This window comes from Gopherus evgoodei, chromosome 2, assembly GCF_007399415.2.
Source record: "Gopherus evgoodei ecotype Sinaloan lineage chromosome 2, rGopEvg1_v1.p, whole genome shotgun sequence".
Taxonomy (NCBI): domain Eukaryota; kingdom Metazoa; phylum Chordata; order Testudines; family Testudinidae; genus Gopherus; species Gopherus evgoodei.
The window spans coordinates 275,343,602-275,363,155 of NC_044323.1; the positions used below are offsets into that span (position 1 = coordinate 275,343,602).

Genomic DNA, 19,554 nt, shown 5'->3' on the forward strand with positions numbered 1-19,554 from the left:
AGAAACTACTACACTCCCACATACTATCATTAAAACAGACCACTCATATCTCACACCCTACTTCACTGCTGACAATCCCAATGAGAAGAAAAGCCCTGTGCACTGCTAGTGACAACCTTCAGATCTCATTGCTGAAGTGAGTCTAGCCATGATACACATGCACCTCTTTCCCTTAATCACATACTGACGTGAGAAGGGGATTGGGTCAGGAAGAAAGGTTCAGGCTCTCAGAGGCAGGGTTCCCAGATCTCTTATCTAATCCATCCACCATTCAACACAGCTATATTTAACACAATGAATTCAACACCAATGAATACAACACCTTAACATCAGAGTTAAGCATTTGTGCATACCTTAACTCTGTATTTCCTGGTTTTCAATCAGTTTTGCTGCACTTGACATTGCAGACAGGCACAAGACAATACAAGGCAACCTTAACTCTGACTTAATGATGCTTTTTGCCAGTGAATATTCAAAACAGGCAGCAAAACAAATATCAGTTACAACAGGACTAGTTTTATGAGTTAAAATCAATTATACTAAACCTAAACTTCTCTCTGTGTAGATTTCTAAAATTGTGTTACATTCCACTACATACTGGACCTGAAAGACTGCAGATTTCCAAGAGCAATTTACGCAAGAGATAGCCCAAGATTAGAAAATCAGTAAAAAGGGACATTCATGTAGAAACAACGAGTAATATCCTGGCCTCATTAAAGTTAATGGCAAAACATGCATTGGCTTCAATAAGTCCAAGATTTCACACACTGTTAATTGTCTCAGATGAAATATCTATGCCATTAGAGGTGATAATTGTATTTTCTGTTTGCAGTGTTGGTCTCCTAATATCCTGAGACAAGGTGGGTGAGGTAATATCTTTTATTGAACCAACTTCTGTTGGTGAGAGAGACAAGCTAGATCTCTTCTTAGGTATGGTATTTCTGTTATTCCAAGACCAAACTGTAAAGAAAAAGCTCTTATGGCTAACAAAGCCCAGAACTGGGATTCAGGAGTTACAAATTATTCTCAGTTCCGCTACAGATCATGAGTGACAGTGGGCAAGTCACTAACTTCTCTATGGCTCATTTTCCTCCATTCATAAAATGGGGATATCTAACTAGAGGAGAGAGGCTTATTTTTATTAGCCTTCGTAAGGTAGTCTGAGATCATCTGATGAAAGGCAGTAAAAGGGAAAACCCAAGTACAGTTATCTAGTATCTTATTTAAAAATATCCTCATCTTAAAGATGAGTTGAGCTGATAGAGATAAATCAAAATACACAGTACTAGCTGGATGCCCTACAGAGTAATTCATAGTATCTATACAACCAAATCACTGACTATAATTAATAAAAAGTTTAACCCAATCCTCCCTTTGAAAACATTAACATTTTTCATAGAAGTACTGCCTGCTGATAATGGGAATAGTAGGAAGAAATCCTAAAACATATGACAAATTATTTAGAGTTTACAGGTACAGTACAAAAATTTTTAATGTTACCCACATTCACCAGGAATTTGTTAAATAACTGATCTGATAATTTCTACAACCACTGTGAAAAGAATAAGGGGAGAAGAGGAAGCACAAGGAAGACCTGAACCCGATTAACTTCTACTGTGTACACTGTAGTAGTGCCTAGAGCCTTACACCAGGTCAGAGCCCTAGAGCCAAATATAGAGGAAGAGATAGCCCCCTACCTCAAAACCAGCATGGACTGAAACGTTTGATAAGGCCATGAAAATAATTATTTGAATAAAATTCACTCAAGAGTTGACAGATCTATCCTTGTGGTTGTTTGAGATTCTAAGTGAAGAACTTGCTTTGTTTTCTCAAAAGCTAGTAGCGCAATATCAGTTTACATTCAGAAGGTTATTGCAAGTTTGGTTCCCCCTCCCTTCAGTGAAAGGTTAAAATTCTGCAAAAATCGATTGTCTACATCCCTCTGCTCACTGGAGATAGCTTCTTACTTGCCAATAACTTTTCAAGTTGCTTTTTCAAGCCTTCATTATCACCCCAATATTTTGTGCTGAAAATGTTGTTATGTAACAAGAATTAGATGTGGGGTGATTCATAAAGGCACTGTAAAATATACCTTAAGATATAATAGAAAAAAATCTACATTAAAAAACGTTGAAGAACTGCTGACATTTAAATCAAATTCTGAATGTGCACACATTGGAGAAATAAAAGCAAGTACTGTTGAATAACAGCTAAGACAAACTGTGGGTAAAATATAGTATGACAACAAGTGTTCAACAGCCATAGTTGCAAGAAAACTGGGTCTTGAGTTATTTGAAATTTAATTTATATTTCCTGCTATTTTGTTTTTGGATACATTTGCCGTTTAAAGTCTACACATGTAAGATCTCAAATTGATAACATTCTTAAAAGCATTTTACATTAAAAAAGTGAAATAAAGCACTGGCCTTCCAGTAGTTACTGTACTTGGCTGGAGCGATTAAAGAACTGTAAACAGAGAATCTAGAACTAGCAAGATGAATTTACTTTTAGGACAGTGAGTTCCTTTTTCTGATTAATGCCCTTAGCAACATCCTTATGCAGATGGGGCAGAAACTCCTACCAATGTGTTGTGAAGAAGAAGTACATCTACAACAGTGCTAATATTCTCAGCAGTTTTGACAGCAAGTGTTGTTGAAATGAACTAAGAATGAAAAAGATTCTGGATATTCAAACATGTTTTGAAACTGTGTTTATATTGTACAGTGCAGTATCTAACATTTTCCTACTTTCACTTAAGGTAAAAGTAAAGCACGACAAGATTTAGAACATTATTTCTACTCTGTTCCAGGGACATCTACTGCCTCTGTTAGCTTGTGACATCAAGAAAAGATGGAAGCTTGTAATATATGGAGATATACCTATCTCATAGAGCTGGAAGGGACCCGGAAAGGTCATTGAGTCTGGCCCCCTGCCTTCACTAGCAGGACCAAGTACTTATTTTGCCCCAAATCCCTAGGTGGCTCCCTGCAGCATTGAACACACACAACCCAGGGTTTAGCAGGCCAATGCTCAAACCACTGAGCTATCTCTCCCCTCTTGCAACTGCATAACAACACAGAGAGCCATGTTTTATGAAAACAATTTCTGTAGTATAGAACCCATCAGACTATATTAGAAGTGTTAAATACAACACAAAGAAAATTAAGATAAATGGTGACCTGTACTGCCATCTTGATTATCAGTAGTTTCTTCATCAGTTCTTTGCTCTCTCTTTTGCTTTCCTCGAGTGTACATATCAAGATTTTCCTAATTATGAGATGGGTGGGGGAAATCATTGACAGTTATATAACAAAATTTGCACATGCTCCAGTCCCTGCAGTATGAACATCTCATATATACAGCAAATTTATCAAGGTATTGCACATGCCTAAATTAAAGTGTGGTTGTACTTAGAAGAAGAACTAAAAGTGGCATTGGAAGGCCAAGTTTATTATCTCTTAATATTCACATCAAGCATGCTCCATTTCAGTTTATGTAACACATTAAACTCAATCAGAAAATTATAAACATTTATTCTGCTCAATATTAGGTAAAGAATTAGAAAAGGCCCATCTATTTAGAGGCAAATCAGATAGTGTCTTCTCAGTTAGCACCTTTGTTCACAGACAATAAAATTAGGAAGGAGGATAATTAGCACCCTGAAAGAACTTCTTCCAGCACCACTGAAAAAAGTGTGGAGCTGCACATGTAAGTTGCAAGTTCCTCAACTGTATGTAATCTACCTTTAAGAGACTATTTGAGGTGGTAACATATCAAGATCTAGCTGGCAAAGAGGAACTGAAACCATAGCAACACACAGGAAGGTGCCTTTTTAAAGCTATAAACTTTTCAGACCAGCACCATCCTCTGTTTGCTTTAACCAGCAAAATAGGATAGAAACTGACAGCTGAGTATCAAAGCTACAACCGGTAAACATATTGGTTGCGCTTATTCATTGGAAGCCTGATCAGTTAGCAATCCTTTTACATATTTTAGTGAAGTTTATTTTCTTTTAGTTTTTAATAAAAATTAAAAGTTTTAAAAGATTGAAATAATTGTTAGTAAATATAAAATATCCATTCAAAAGTGGTAATAAGGCTATTCAGAAGTTAGAATATAAAAATACTGGCATATGGCTAACATCTCACCGTGATAACGTTATATTCTCTACCCCTCTCAATATAGCTAATATGAAATGCTAATATGAAAATTATAGTAAAAATACAAACAAACAAGTCATTTGGCTGTCTAAAAGACAGTCCCCTTATGAATCTAGAGAAACACTATGAGTGCATATTTACTTCCTCGGCATCATTGAACACCCCAAGATCTTCCAAGTCTAGCATTCGGCGTCTACGCATCTTCTTCATGTCATCCATTTTTTGTAATACTGCTTCTGCAGTGCTGACATTAAAAAAAAAAAAAAAGTGTGACACATACGTGAGTTCAGACAGTTTGAAAAAATGGGCATCAGTTAGCATGAAGTTTCAAGATGATGTGCTTAAAGTGACACTGTCAAACTGATGCATGATCAGTTTTAAAAAAAAATAAGTTTTAAAAAAAGTTTAATGTGCTGTACCTGACCCTTAATCTCCCCAATTGTAAATGGGATTGTAAATCCACAAAAAAAAAATTTTTTATTTTTATTTTAATAAGAGATGTTTCTTTCCTCTATTGCCATGTGAAAAAGCCACCTAAATGGGGTGGGATGACAACAAAAAAAAAAATTTACAGAAAAATATTTTTCTAAACATCTTACAGTTATAGTGGTTTTTATGCTAATTATTCACATAGCACTATCACAAATTTCAGTCAGAAGCATTATTTTAAATTGACAGTGTCACTTTAAGAGATAACAGGAAAAAATGTTTACTAACCCATAACTGTACTTCTAGACTTAGTATTGTTTTTCCATAGTTTAACTTACTAGACATGCACTCTATTGTTGTTGAGCTTTGAGAATCGCCAGGATAGCAATGCCCATTGGGGCTGCACAAGTGCCATCTTATAGCACCAAACATTCACAGATTATAAAAAGAAGAAAACTCCAGCACTAATATGGTCACTAAGCCACCAATTCTTTCCTCAGTCAAAAGTGGAGCTCCTCCCTCCCCCCCAACTTGTACACACATGTGGCATGAGATCTATTTAGTACATAAGGAACTCCTGACACCAAGGAAGTTGCTACACCAATCCATTACTGTCTGGATGTATGCTTCTTTGATGCCTAAGATGGTGACAGAAACACTAGGGTCCCAGAATCAACCAACTCCTTTCTTGGAATGGTTTATTCTTAAATCAGAACACATGCGAGACAGTATTTGGTGTTTTGGTGCAATGCGACTGGCTTCTTCATAACTGGCATTTTCTGAGCTGAAGAGGGTAGTGGAACCAGTTGTAGATTGCAAAGTGGACTGGGGCCCTGGCTCTTAAGACAAGCCTAGAGCCACCTCACTCTATAAGCAAGTGTTAGAACAATGGTCCCCAAACTCGTCATGTTGCACCCCCTCCTTACCCGTGTCCAGATCCACCCTCCTCTCGAGCTGGGGTCGGGAACCGGGGCCTGGAGCAGGGCCAGGCTCCTGGGGTTGGGGGTGTGGAAAGGAGGGCATGCACACAGGGTAAGGAGGCAGAGGCTCAGGCAGGACAGAGGTTGCAGACAGAGCAGACCTGGGGGCAGAGCAGGGCTGGGTGGTGCTCCCTCTTTGCCCCCGCCCCCCCTTAGGATGCTGGCCCAGGCCTGCTGTGCCCCACCTCCATGACCCTTAAGGGGTGCGCCCCACAGTTTGGGAATCACTGGCTTAGAGGCATACAGGCTTTACATCAAGCAACAATCTAGGAACAGAGTGTCCAAAGCAAATTAAAGAAAAGATGTATGCATCAGATTCTAAGGACATAAAAACACACCTTTGAACTAAGTCTTGGTAGACCTTTGAGACTGGATTAGTCATAAATCTCCAGGGGCTAAAACCAGGGTCAAAGCTGCACAATAGCGAAGACTATAATAAAATTTTAAATTAAAAATGTCTAAAAATATTAACAACTACAGGTCAAGAAAAGTTATCCCAACAGGGAAGAAAGGCCCTACCATTTACAATTGACAAGAGACAGGAAGGAAATGTGGTTGGGACCACATGGTCCTTTTATAAGCTTGGTTCTGAACACTTGGTGCCCTGAGCAAGTCGTTGTGCATTCCAATAGGTACTGCATTATAGAAAAGCTCCTGGAACTCAGCAGCACCGTAGGAACATATATAAAGAATTCTCATAGTTAATTTATTTTTGGCAACATTTTTAATAAGTTTAGCCCACATGGTACTCAAGCACATGCTTGTATTGTAAGTAAGCCTTCAGGAACCATTTTACCATCTTTGAAGGACAGTTACTTACTTCGTTATAAGTTTGTCAAACAAAACGGATTGGTTTGTCGTACTGTAACGGCTTCGCCTGATTCTGCAACTGCGACGCACCTCCACATCCCCACTCTCTCCATGGACTTTTTCAGCTGCTTTCACATCAGCTCTGGTTTTCAAAGATCTAGTGACTGGAATTACTATGTTTATAAATATACAATATTAAAGAACATATTTGCCCTCAAATATGGAGAAAAAAAATCTTGCAGAAATCCAGTGTTGGAAATTAGTTTAAATGCATGATTGAGAGTTACTGTTATCACTTATTTTAAAGTTGAAAGTACTTCTACACATTATATTCTATACTTAAAATCACTCACACAAACACTCTAACAGATTTTAAAAAAACGTAACCAGCCAAGATAAGTATGCAGTTTATATCCTAGTTAAGAGCAAAATGGAATAATTATTCCAATCTTGCAGAACATAACCATGCAGACTAAAATCGTGCATATTCTACTTTTAAGATGTTTTCCTTCACTGATTTTATACAAAGTTGTATCATATAAATATTTTCAAATACCAGAGGCAAGCTATTCACAAGTAACTAGCTATTTTGGGTGTGTAAGTCTTTGAGTACTCAACTTGACAGATTAAAGAGGGATCATTATTTATAGAGGGCCAATGTTCACGCTTTCAGGAGATTTAATTTGTCTAAAGTTGTGCACCCACATACAGACATATTCAAAATCTCAAGTCACTTTTGAAAAACCTGGCAAATATTTATACATGACATCATTAATCTCACACTAAAAAGGCATGCTTTTAAAATAATCACACATACACGTGAAATAATCACTACTGTACTACAGTTAAAATTGTACACAAAATAGTCACTTAGCTCAAACACTTTACAAAACCTAAACTTGATTATAAACACATAGGTTTTAATGATTGTTTACAGTAAACTGGTTATCCTATGAGAAGTTGATTGCAAAACCTAGAGAGTTTTACATATTCCAAGTACTGTTCTTGGCTTCTATCATCATCATCATCGTAAGGTTGCATAGAAAATTCAGACACCCTAGTGTTGCCCAACCAGTAACTTTCAATCACTGATGGAATACTGCATACAATGTATTTTAGTTCTGCTATTAAAGTTAGTTGCCTGAAAATGAGCTAAGAACACTTAATTTATTCAGCACTGGAGGTTGATTACAAGTGAAACAATTCAAGTTAAACAAAAAAAAAACCCACAGGCATTTTAAAACCTACTACTAACTAAAAATTGGAAAAAAAAATTATTCTCTTCCTTTACCTGCTTTACAATCTTCATTTTTTTGGTCAGCCTGCAGTTTAGCCAACTGCCTATATAAAGAAAGGGGAAATATAAGTTATTGTACCTGCTTAATCTATTTGGGCATCAAGTTCTAGATTTCACTAGCTTAAAAAAAACAACAGACTTATGCAGACAAAACATCAATTATTTTTATAGGGTCCAAAGACCACAAAGAGGGTCTGGGTACTGTATGCACATACATGGGTCTGGGAGAGCATTTGTAATTTCAGACTTAGAAAGAGATCATTGATTTGCCCCACTGAAGTTTTAAAGTTTGAAAAAACCAATTCTAAAAAGTCAAAAAAAGGACTGATATGTGAAGCATACATCTATAACTGTGGAGTTTTTCTTGGCTTGACTATGGTAGGTAAGGCAGAGGTAGTATATCGTCCTTATACAAGCAACAGTAGATACAGGGGAAAAAAAAAGTTATTTAAGTGAAGTGAACATTAAAATTCACTCGGCCATGGTACACTCATCCTTTCTATTCCTTTTTAGTTTAAACTGTAGAAATTTAATAAAGCGTGGTTCAATCCTTATATTGCTCCCTTCTCTGCTCAAATGAAGCATAAACTGATCAGAGAGTAGATGGAAGAACCAGTTAGGCAGGAATGCATAAACCAAGTCAACTTGCTGTTAGTGAATGGGGAAGTCTATTCTCAGCCACCGACAAGGACACAAAATGTGACTGTGCTGAGAAGACAAAAAACTTCATCACTGGAAGTATTTTTCCCCAGGAAGTTAAACATTTGTCTGTTGGGGGGAAAAAAAGTCTCTCACCCTTAAAATTCAAGGGACACTATCAGCTTATATACACCACTCTTACATCTGAAAAATTAACCTATCATTGTTTCAAATTACAGTTAATATTACCATAAGATGATGATTTGAAAAGAGTATTTTTATTCTCTTTTACTATGTGCAGGATAACATTGTGTATAATTAGTTCCATCTTCCCCTGTTTGCGGAGATTCTGAATACAGCAACAGAAGACATTTCCTCCATCTCCCACCACTCCACCCCTCCCCGAAAAAGAAGAAATGCCTGTTTGTAAAAAGAGCAAAAATTAGGAAGACAATCTAGGAACTGATAGAATATTTTAAATTAAATTACTTTTACTCCTCCCTTGCTTTAACTGACTAGATTTCAATTTAACAGTGATTATTAAGAGACACTGAAAGAGAACAGTTACCTTGTAAAGTGTCTTCCATTAACACTCTCACTTAATGTTTCCATACTTTTGTCAAAGCTAGAATCCGAAGAGTGCAGGTTACTTTTTCTCATTGATCTTAAGGAATGTCCAGTGAAACATTCAGCTTTGCCAGAAGAAAATTCCTAAGACGATGAAGAAAAAGAAAATGTTCTAGTTAAAGCATGTACATTTAGGAAAACGGAAAAATTACTTCTTTCCTGCAAATTTTCATTCTAGGACCTTCCAAGTCAGAGAGTATTCACAGTGGAGTATTCTACATCACCATGATCTTTACTCAGAGCCTCGGTTTAAGACTGGTCCTCAGGAAGAACCCTCTAGAATGACAGTATTTTTCCATTTTGGAAGCTAAGAGTATGTCACTGCTATAGCGGTACAGCTATGCTGTGGTAGCACTAGGGTGTAAATGCTTCTTGTATTGCCAGAAGGGATTAACTCCATCGATGGAAAAATCCACATCTCAAAGAAGCAGTAGCTAGGTAAACAGAAGAATTCTTCCATTGACCTACCTGCATCTACACTGGGGGTTAGATCAACCTAACTACCGCTTTTCACAGCCCAGAGCAACATTGACCTGCCTATCTAATTTTTAAATGTAGACCAGACCTCAGTTGTATTCAATTCAAACCATTTGCAGTAGAGCCTTGACTTGAAATTTAGAGATTTCCTGGAGGAATACCTTCTTCCATTTCAAAATACTTAAGGGAGCAACAGCCAGAAGAAACCCTAGACATAAAGCAATCCTCCGAGGGTCAGACTGTTGGACATGGAGGGTCCTAGAATAAAAATTCACAAGACACAGAACTTTCCCTCTCTCAATCCCCTCCATGGCATACAGTCTTCACTATGGGATGTAGAATGCAGTAGGTCATCCCAAGGGAGAATTCAATTTACCCATGCAGTAAGGGTTAATGGAACATGCTGTTTTGTAAACAGCCTTCTACAAAACACTGCATCTGCAGGGACAAGGATTTCTCATCTTACAGAAGGGTAGATGGAGGTCTCTGTGGTAGCCTTCCAGGCCTCCTCATTAGATGTGTGATCTCTGCTCACAAAACTGTTGCTCTTTTCAGAATGCATAGGCATATCTAATTTATGCACTTCTACTTTCTGAGGATGTTTGGATTCAGTCAGAAGGGCAATAATACCATTTCATATTATGACACTGTGGACACCTTGGTGATGGAGGCCTGGTTAGTTCACAGAACTACCATCTTTGACAGAAAATTTGATGGAAGTTTCACTGAGAGCATACCAAGGTCTGAAATCCCAGTTGGACAAGGAGATGGTGAGCAGGCAACTTATTTTCAGTCAGAAAGAGACCTACCACCTACATGGTTTAATTAGGACTCACAAGCCACAGATGAAGATCATGATAGGAATATGCATGCTGCCAGAGGACTGAGAAGAGTGTTGGTCTTCAGGAATGTGTTATGTGATGGTGATGAGGCGTTGGTTTCTTATAATGCAATATGCCTTGCAGACTTGCCCTTCTAAGAAACGTTGACCTTGAGCCCCAGGGTCAGGCCACCTTATTATAAAAACCAAACATAGAATATCCTTTGCTTCTGCTGATTGGTGTCCCCTGTAACACCAACATCTAAACCTCGGAAGATTCACAACGTCTGAGATGCTAGAAGGGCTTTTTATCACTTTCTCAGAACAAACAACTACTGCTCCTTCTTCTGAGCTTCCCAGTTGATGAATTAGTGGATACTATTCAGGATAGGTCCCTGTTACACTCTGTTGTGTGTGCATGGGTTTTCTGGGAGTTTGAGCGGCAGTTCCAGTTACACCTAGTTCAGGTCTGAGACTCCAGACCCAAGAGTTAATGAGAAGGTGATTACTAAGGAAGAGGCCACAGTGAATATAATCTCCTTAACCATCTTTACTCTGAGTGACTAAGGGGGGAAATGAATAAAGAAGGCAGTCACAGAGTGACTAGCACTTAAGGGTAAGCTAGGGCTAAGTGCATCCGAGTCTTATAATAATGAGATGAGTGCCTTCTAGGAAAGGGAAATGAACTCTTGCTGTGAGGAACGAAACAGGAAGAGAAATAAGCATAGCTGGGAACTCAACAGCAGCTTGAGAGTACTCCTAAATCCAATCAGGATCAGTTCAGGGCTGACTCAGCAAAAGCTGAGCTCTAGAAGGAGACTCTGTGGAGCAGTCTGGAATTGGGCAAGACTACATGAGGAGACGGGTGCTGCAAAGCCCCTACACTTCAAGAATGAAGAGGGCTGGGAAATAGCCAAGGAGGCTGGAGTTTATGTCCAGTTGCTTAAGGAAGGCTGCACCAAAATGGAGTAAACTGCTCCGTTAAGGAGGGGCCTGCAGCTGTAAGAGACTACGGCCCAGGAGTAGACTCCTGGGAATCTTCCCACCCTTCTACAGGAAAGAAGACTGAGGAAATAGTGGAGAAGACTGGAGTTCATATTCAGCATTGAACAACGTGCAGTTCTTCTCAGAGGCAGTCTTATTTGCCAAGAGGGCAAGACTGTGAAAGACTGAGTTTGTCACCAGCAACCTGTAGGAGATGCTGCAGTGCAGGTCTATACTCCTTGACTGAGGCCTTTTTGCCACCTTCATGAGATTAAATCACCCTCTGATTTTGGATGTCTCTCTCTCTCTCTCATGTAGTACCTCTTGATTTTTTTCCCCCAAGCTGGACGTAAATGCCTATAGGTTGATTAACAGGCTTTCAAACTAGTCTGTGATCCAACAAGAGGCTAAACGATCTAGACTGCATTCCCCTGGTTCTAAGTGCATCTTGCTGAGCCAGCTGGCCTGGATTTTCTTTCTTGGTGTAGAACTCTGAGGAATATGGCATCCACTTCTGGATCGAACAAGGCTGCTTCTCTTCAGGAAGATGGTATACATACATCCATACCATGTTCCTGAAGAGTCATTTGCTGAAAGTGGAGGGGTGAACTTGACAGTCCATAGTACAAAAGAGATTATACTCCATGTCTACTTCTAGAGCTACATATCCCACATTATAATGGAATCCAGGCATGTTCCCCATGCACAAGGTCTTCTATCTGGACCCAACATCACGTAGCTGTTAAATAATTAAGAATTCACCAAAGATGCTAGTACTGGATCTCTGATGAAGTTCTTCATATACTGATTTGTTGTAATTACAGGCTAGATACAAAGCTAGAATTGTGTGCTGAGAATCCACACAAGGATAACCTGGAGTTGAATCTGAGCCTTTTATTTTAGGAGGGCGTGCCAACGTTTGGCAGATCAGATCCTATCTTCTGTCTCTCTCTTGAATTAAAGATGGTCTTGGCCAGTAACTTAGCTGCTAGAATTTTGTGAGGGCTGTAACTGGCCCTTCCACTTGTTCACTCAAAGCCATGCTTCAGGTGGCTTTTAGCAATGGCTGCTGTGCCCTGTAATCCAGACAAGGACAGACATGTTTCCTTTTCACTTATGGCATTCCTCAGGGACATGTATTTGGAAGTTTTAAATGCACAGCAAATTACAGTCTGGTGAAACATCAGTCTTGGAAAAGTAGGCTAGGGAAATCTAGTTTAAAAGAAGCTTTTATGGGCCACAAGTCTCAGATTACAGGCCTCTTGCTGGGGCTGAAGCCCTAGGGCTTTGGCCCCCTATGCAGGGAAGCAGGGCTTGGGCAGGCTCAGGCTTCAGTCCCCCCAAGGGGGTCATGTAGTAATTTTTGTTCTCAGAAGTTTGAGAACCCCTAATCTAGTTCAAAGCTCCAGCTTTAGAGATTTCTCCTGTTCTTTAGAGCTATCCCCCCAAACTTCTTAGTAGTGTGGCTCACTACAACCAAGTTCCCCCTCCCCCTCCACTAAAGCAGGACACTAGATTCAAGATACTAGAGTTTGGATGGTTTTGAGACTCAGCAGGAGTCACCTGACAAAAGCAACTAAAAGTTATAAAAAGATTAGTTCTCCGTTTACATCCAGTACAAGAGGAGAAACAAGCTGGAGGATTCAAGTTCAGGAGAATACTCAAACCAATTCTCAAAGAATGTTCAAGAGTGGTGAAGATACTGAGGCAGAAATTGCATATAGAATTTTCTTATTTTACACAGATCTGTATTCCTCTTATGCTGTCTAAAGTAAGGAGTGATTGTTTTTGGAAATCCTTCTAGAAAAGCTTGAGTCTATTTGCTTCACCTTTCATGCGTCTCCAAAGAGGTAAACTAGAAGCCAGAGCATCCACAAGAATGGAGCTCTGGAAAAGCGTGTGCTAAAGTGCTGAGGTGATATTGGGGGAGGGGAGATCAGTACTGGTTCTCAGGGCCAAAGGAAGCTGGATCAGCAGCTCCCACTCCTAGGAAAGGATTAGAAGTGGGGATTAAGTATTAGGGGGTAGCTGTATCAGTCTGTAACCACAAAAACAAGGAGTCTGGTGGTTTTTTACCCACGAAAGCTTATGCCCGAATAAATGTATTAGTCTTTAAGGTGCCACCAGACTCCTTGTTGCTCGAGTGGGGACTGACTGCACAAAATGAGAAATGAACCAGAGGCATTAGAGACAAATGAGTTATTAGTAAGGTTGCGAGTGTGTCACGGATTCTGTGACTTCTGCATCAGCTGGCTCAGGGGCAACTCAGACAGCCCCTGCAGCAGTCGCACCAGCCACTGCTCCTCCCCGCCAGCAGCAGCAGAGTTAGGGTGTGGGAGGGGGCAGGGCTTGGGGCATGGGACAGGGTTGAGGCAGGCTCTGGGCAGAGCTTACCTAGGGGACTCTCCTGAAGTGGCAACATCCCCTTACTCAACTTCTAGGCGGTAGCTCTGCGCACTGCCTCTGCCCACAGCACTGGCTTCACGGCTCCCATTAGCTGGGAACCAACAGCATGGACATTGCCTATGTAATGGCTGGGAACAGGAATTTCTTCCTCCTGGTTGTTTTGGGGGACCTGGCCTTCCCCTGAGATTCAGGAGGTCCAAGTGAAGCTTTCCTGCTTGCTCTACAAACTAAGAGAATAAGGATCCCATGCATGTGAAGGAGGTTCTGGGGAAAAACAATCCTCTCCGCCCACCCCCCAGACACCTTACCTCAAGTTTCATGCCACTGATGGCCTGGTCTCAGTGAACACAGCTTTCATGCAACTTGCTCAACTATCTCAGCAACTATCTTGCTCCCATGCTGAGTTTTGCTGGAGCCTGCTCAACTATGTCTGCATGGACCTTAGCTGCATGCCATCTGGGAACTGAGTTCCTGGGGCTGCTGTCTATGACTGCCATTTCTAAGGGGAGGAGAGTTTCTGTCTTTCTAACCAACCTCAGAAAGGGTGTGGGGGGTTGAAGTTTTGAGGGAAAAAAAGCCTTGAAGCCATTGAAGAAACTGACAGTTTGTTAAAAGTCCTGCAAAAGCTCTGCTAAAAGGGAGACCTGAAATCTCATGTGTGCTGCTTGGAGGCAGAGAATTCTGGAGAATTCCTCCCAAAGGACACTACAAAGCCCAGGCTCAGAGCAATGATCTGTTCTGCCTCTATCTGCTATGGAGACAGGGAACTTCCCACTGAGAACTTAGTTTTCAAAAGATACTCATCCACAGAGGCCTAACATTTCTAAAACTAAAAGTTCTAACATTGAAATTCTAACTTGTTTCTGTTGTGATGTTTTGCTAACTGGTAGTGATCCTGGAATTTAGTCAGGCACTTCAGATCCCTTTAAACTTCAAGCTCCCAAATGTTCTTTCTGGACTGATCTCATACTTACTCTGCTGGGGAAAGTTTAAATTTTTGTTCCGCTTTTAAATTATGCAAATATGCAGCTTTACAACTGTTTTGCAATTAACTGAACCACCCTTTGTTTTGCACGTCAGAAGTGACATGACATTTTGGTATACATGTACACACACCTAAAGTGGGAAACGTATTTAGTTGTAAAGTAAAGTAGTTCTGGACATTTGAATTTCACATACTGGTTATTTTCCTTCCCAGTTGAAGCATGTACCAGTGAGACACCTAATGTTCTCACTGTAGATAAGCAACATTTAAGAAATTCCAGAGGAATTTACAGAGGGACAGATCTGGGTCTAACATTGTGACCCAGTTTAACCTTCTGACCAAATGACTTTCTATGTTTCAAACAGCTATATTCTGAATAACCAATAAAGAGCTTAAATCTTTTATTTAGGATAAACCATGCTTACACATTATTCCCCACAATAATCCCCTAACTTTTCAAGTTGTTACCTATGAAGGGGTCTCTAAGTAATCAACTCAGAACATTCTACTGCAGCAGCTGTAAAAGCCCATCACAGGCTGATATGGGAGTGAGAAAGCTGCAATTTAAGCGAGGAGTTACTGTACTTCATGTTGTAGTTATGTTCCTGAAAAATGCTACTTTATGTGAAATGAAGTTCAGCGAATCCCATTTCCCTGTAAGAATTTATGTAAATAGGAAGAGTTAAGTTTCAGGGAATTCTTTTTTGCCAGACAAGACTGTACATACACACAGGATAAGTTTTAAACAAACAATTTCATACTGTACACAGCAATAACATTTGAGAAGTTTGGTTGAGGTTGTGCAGTCAGTTTCTGTCTCATACACGACACACCTGGCACTTTAGAAAGCGGAGAGAGTGGTGTGCTCCAATGGGACAGCATAGGTTCATCCTCAAGTTCAGTTTCTGCGGGGAATGTTTGCAGCCATTGCCATGCATCTATTGTGTCTCTTCCCTCCATTCCTGCTGCCTTGTAGAGTGTGAGGCAACATTAACAACGTGTTAACCCTTGAGGGTTCAGCCCAGTGTTAGTTCATCATTTAGCTGCAAGGCATTCCCAGGGAAATATCCCACTCTCTGACTCCACAACCTCAACCAAGCTTCACAATCATCCTTGCTGTGTATAGGATGAAATTGTGTGTTTAAAACTTATTGTGTGCGTGTGTATAAATAAGTCTTGTCTGGCAAAAAAGAATTCCCTGGAGCCTAATTCTGCCTATTTACATAAATTCTAATAGGGAAATTGGATTTGCTTAACATTGTTTTGCATAAAGTAGCACTTTTTAGGAATATAACTACCACGTTAAGCAAGAAATTACTGTACTCTATGTATATTCCGTCAATTGTTTTTAATAGGTAAGCCAGGATGAACATGGCCAGCTCTAGGATGAGACACATACCAGGGGAGATGGGAGAAGAGAGAACCCTAGTGTGTGGCAGATGGAATATTTTATAGTTTGTGTTCAGAGGAGGCAAGATATTCCTGTGTATTTGTCTCAGCTGGAACTGACAAGGATTTACTCTCCCTAGTTTTCAGAAGTTTTCTTTTAGATAAGAGGTTCAGGTCTTTTCTTAGTAGTTCCCTCCTGAGCAGGAAATCCTTCCTCTCTCCCCCATATGGCCATGAATTAAATTCAGATGGTCTCAGCAAGCTAGTACTTTTTAGGATGCTACAACTTTGTGCTCCAGCAGCTTCAGTCCTTGTGTAAAGATAGAATTTGCCCTCACTGATTTATGCAAGATGTTAACTGTCCTTGTTAGCCTTCAGAGTTAACAACAAAATGTAAAAAACTTTCATTGCTGACATGTTAATCTGCACAACCCACCACAGTAACATCTCACTGCAGTGGCCTTGTCTTCACTGCTAAAAGATAAGTTTTCATCTGGGGTGACTGACTCATGAAATATCCTTCAGTTAAAAAAAAACAAAGCCACACAACACACACACACACACACAATGGAGACAAGCAGATAAACTAAGCAGGGCCAACCACAGCACGAGAATAGTGATGATCTCACCAAGTTTACATCAGAGCGAGTCTGAAGTGCTCTCTCTCTACTGTGGAGCCCATGATGTCACACACACACACACACTTAAAACCCAAAGACAAGGCCAAGGCTCTGACCCTCAAACAGTAGGTGAGCAAGAGGCACCGGAGCCAGCACGTGGGGAGTGAACACAGCTTCGCGGATAATCCGGTAGCCGACCCCAGCAAAGGGGAGCCAAGCCGGAAGTATCTCACTACAGGCTCCCGCTGTGGAGAGTCCCCGCCACGCTATGGGGATGGGCCCAGTTTTCTGGGCGGAGTTTAGACCACTACCCCTCCCCCCAATTCCCCGGGGATGGGGGTGACCAGGAGAGCTCGCCCCCCCCCCCCAGTCAGTGGGGACGGTCACCGCCGAGGCCAGTGCGGCGGCAGGCTCGGAGGGGGGGGGGGGGTCCCGAGCGCTTCAGGCGGGCCTGGGGGAACGCATCAGCATAGCTGTCCGCAGCAAGGCTGCCCCGCTACTCACGCTGCCCGTGGCCTCCGGCGCTCTCCCGGCTCCTCTACTGCACTTGCTGCCGGAGGCGGCTGCGGCCGAGCGGGTGCCCATCCTGCGGCTCCGGAGCACCGGGGAGTTCAGGGACAGGAACTCGGAGCTCGAGTCCATCAGGTCATAAATGGACCCCTGGCCGCCTCCGGCCGCGGCGGCCGGGACAGGGCGGCCGCGCCCGCTGCCCGTGTTGCTCCGTAGCATCACCATGGCCGGACCTGTTCCGGCTGAAGAGGGGGGCGGCGGCGGCTTCTCTCCGAATTCTGGCGCCACAAACCGCGAGCCGTCGCTTCACCGCCTTTCCGTCGTATCTCTCCGCCTCCACCCCTCATTAGAGCCGTAGTGCGAGTACTGAGAGCGCGCAGGCCGTGTGGTACCTGCTGTTCCTGTTACACTCTCTCACCCACCCTGCGGGCGGCCACACAGAGGGGACGTTCCGCCCCCTCCTTCCCTGGGACTCTCTTTCCCCGTGTCGGTTAGTCCCGGACAGGGTGCGGAGCGACACGTACCGGTACTGAGTCCTGTTGGAATTTTTGGCGCGTGCAAAGTTGGGGGAAGTGTTTTGCCCGGCTCTGATTGGCTAAGAGAAACGCGCTCAGCCCGCCTGCTCCATCGCTTCCCGCGGAAAGGGGATTCAAATGCCAGGCCCTTAAAGAGACACGGCTCGAGAGCTCACACAGCTGTTCCTCGCCGAGCCTGATCCCTGCCAGGCAGGTGCAGGACTTGCAGGGGCCTGCTGTACAGGCCAGGGCTCTAATTCAACTGGTCCTTGTCACTATCATTACGCCCCCGTCAGTGCCCAGGCACGGGACATTCAGGGGCAGGGATGCACACACACTCTGCCATGCACAGTCAGGCACACGAGGAGATGTGCACACACGTTGCAGCTGGACTGGGCACAGGACAGAGGGAGCTTTCTCCGAGCAGCTGCTGTCTCCATTTGTTGATACACTTAAAAAGACAGTGTACTTAGAGTGAGAGCCCTGGAGGTAAAGGGACAATGCCCACCTCTCTCTCACAGAGGTTCATCAAGTTTCCACAGGGAATGTTTGCAGCCACTGCCATGCATCTATTTTGTGTCTATTGTCTCCTCCCTGCATTTGTGCTGCCTTGTACAGTGTGAGGTTATATTAACATGTTAACCCTTGAAGGCTCAGCCCACTGTTAGTTCATCATTTAGCTGCAAGGCATTCCCAGGGAAGTATCCCAGCCTCTGACTCCACAACCTCAACCAAGTCTCACAATCAGCATTGCTGTGTACACGATTACATTGCTTGTTTAAAACTTGTACTGTGTATATAATGTCTTTTGTCTGGCAAAAATTTCCCTAGAAACTAACCTCCACCCCCCTTTACATTAATTCCTATGGGGAAATTGGATTTGCTTAAAGTAGCATTTTTCAGGAACATAACTACAACATTAGGCTAAGTAAATACAGTAACTCCTCGCTTATCTGTAAAATCTTATTTTAGAAATATTGCTCTTTGGCTCTTGTGGGCCCAGCTAAGATGGGGACATAACACTAGTAGCCAGCATATTCCATCACAAAAAGAGTGCAACAACATTTTCATTCCAAAATAGACTGTTTAAGCAAAACAGGTTAATTTTTCATTGAAGTCCCTTCCCTGCTTCCTCTGTTTTGCTTCCATCCTCTTGAACAATAAGCCAAACTCAAGTTTCAAATATTAAGATTTCATTCTCTCAAAAAAGTTTAGCACATTTGTTAAAAGTGCATTGTCAGCTACAAAGCTCATATCTACACACTGCAAATGCTGATGTGTTCTCATCCACAAAAAATTGAGAGCTTACTGTAGTTTTGATGTGACAACAACATTTTGCTTAAGTATCATGGCCTGGAAATAAATTAAGCATTTTTTTGTGATGTTAGGGAAAAAAATACAAGCAAACAAAAAACAAACTTTCCACACAGTCCTTCCTATAGGTAGCCCTACCCATCACCAAACTATGGGGCAAGACATAGAGAAGTGCATAGCAATGAATACAGCGTTTTAAAATAAAAAATAGTCTTTTACATTATTAAACCTTATGATTGTGTAAAACAAAATAAACTGTTGTGTATTTTTATGGCCCATGAGATGAAAGGCCCATGTGCAGCCATTAAAAGCTTGCTTAACCTGGCAAAGCTGCCAGTTTTCAGGGCTTAGAACTAGCTCAAGAACCTCTTCCGCTGATTTAACAAAAAGGCAACCAGAAATAAAGGTATTGTATTTAACTTCAAATATCTATTTGGCCATGTACAATTAAGATGTAAAACACTTCTCTGGGGATGTTTTCCCATGCACCTTGTGAACAGGCTTCCTTTCCATCCTCAACATCTTAGCCCACAAAAGCATATGCTCAAATAAACTTGTTAGTCTAAGGTGCCACAAGCACTCCTCATTCTTT

General features: G+C 41.6%; 1 protein-coding gene across 6 annotated transcripts in view; it reads right to left on the reverse strand.

The window, feature by feature from the left end:
• ATAD2 (ATPase family AAA domain containing 2) overlaps positions 1–17,702 on the reverse strand; it is an 87,598-nt gene extending 69,896 nt beyond the window's left edge. For 4 of the 6 annotated variants that reach the window (XM_030553780.1, XM_030553779.1, XM_030553777.1 and 1 more), the window contains exons 1-6: positions 17,128–17,702; positions 8,884–9,026; positions 7,671–7,720; positions 6,390–6,552; positions 4,302–4,404; positions 3,180–3,267 (exon numbers count right to left, since the gene is read on the reverse strand). In XM_030553780.1, coding sequence (XP_030409640.1) covers positions 3,180–3,267; positions 4,302–4,404; positions 6,390–6,552; positions 7,671–7,720; positions 8,884–9,026; positions 17,128–17,358 — 778 coding nt within the window. In that variant the 5' untranslated portion in view covers positions 17,359–17,702. The remainder of the gene's footprint in view (positions 1–3,179; positions 3,268–4,301; positions 4,405–6,389; positions 6,553–7,670; positions 7,721–8,883; positions 9,027–17,127) is intronic. The other 2 variants (XM_030553778.1, XM_030553776.1) reach the window with 1 other exon arrangement.
• Between the last annotated feature and the right edge of the window lie 1,852 nt (positions 17,703–19,554).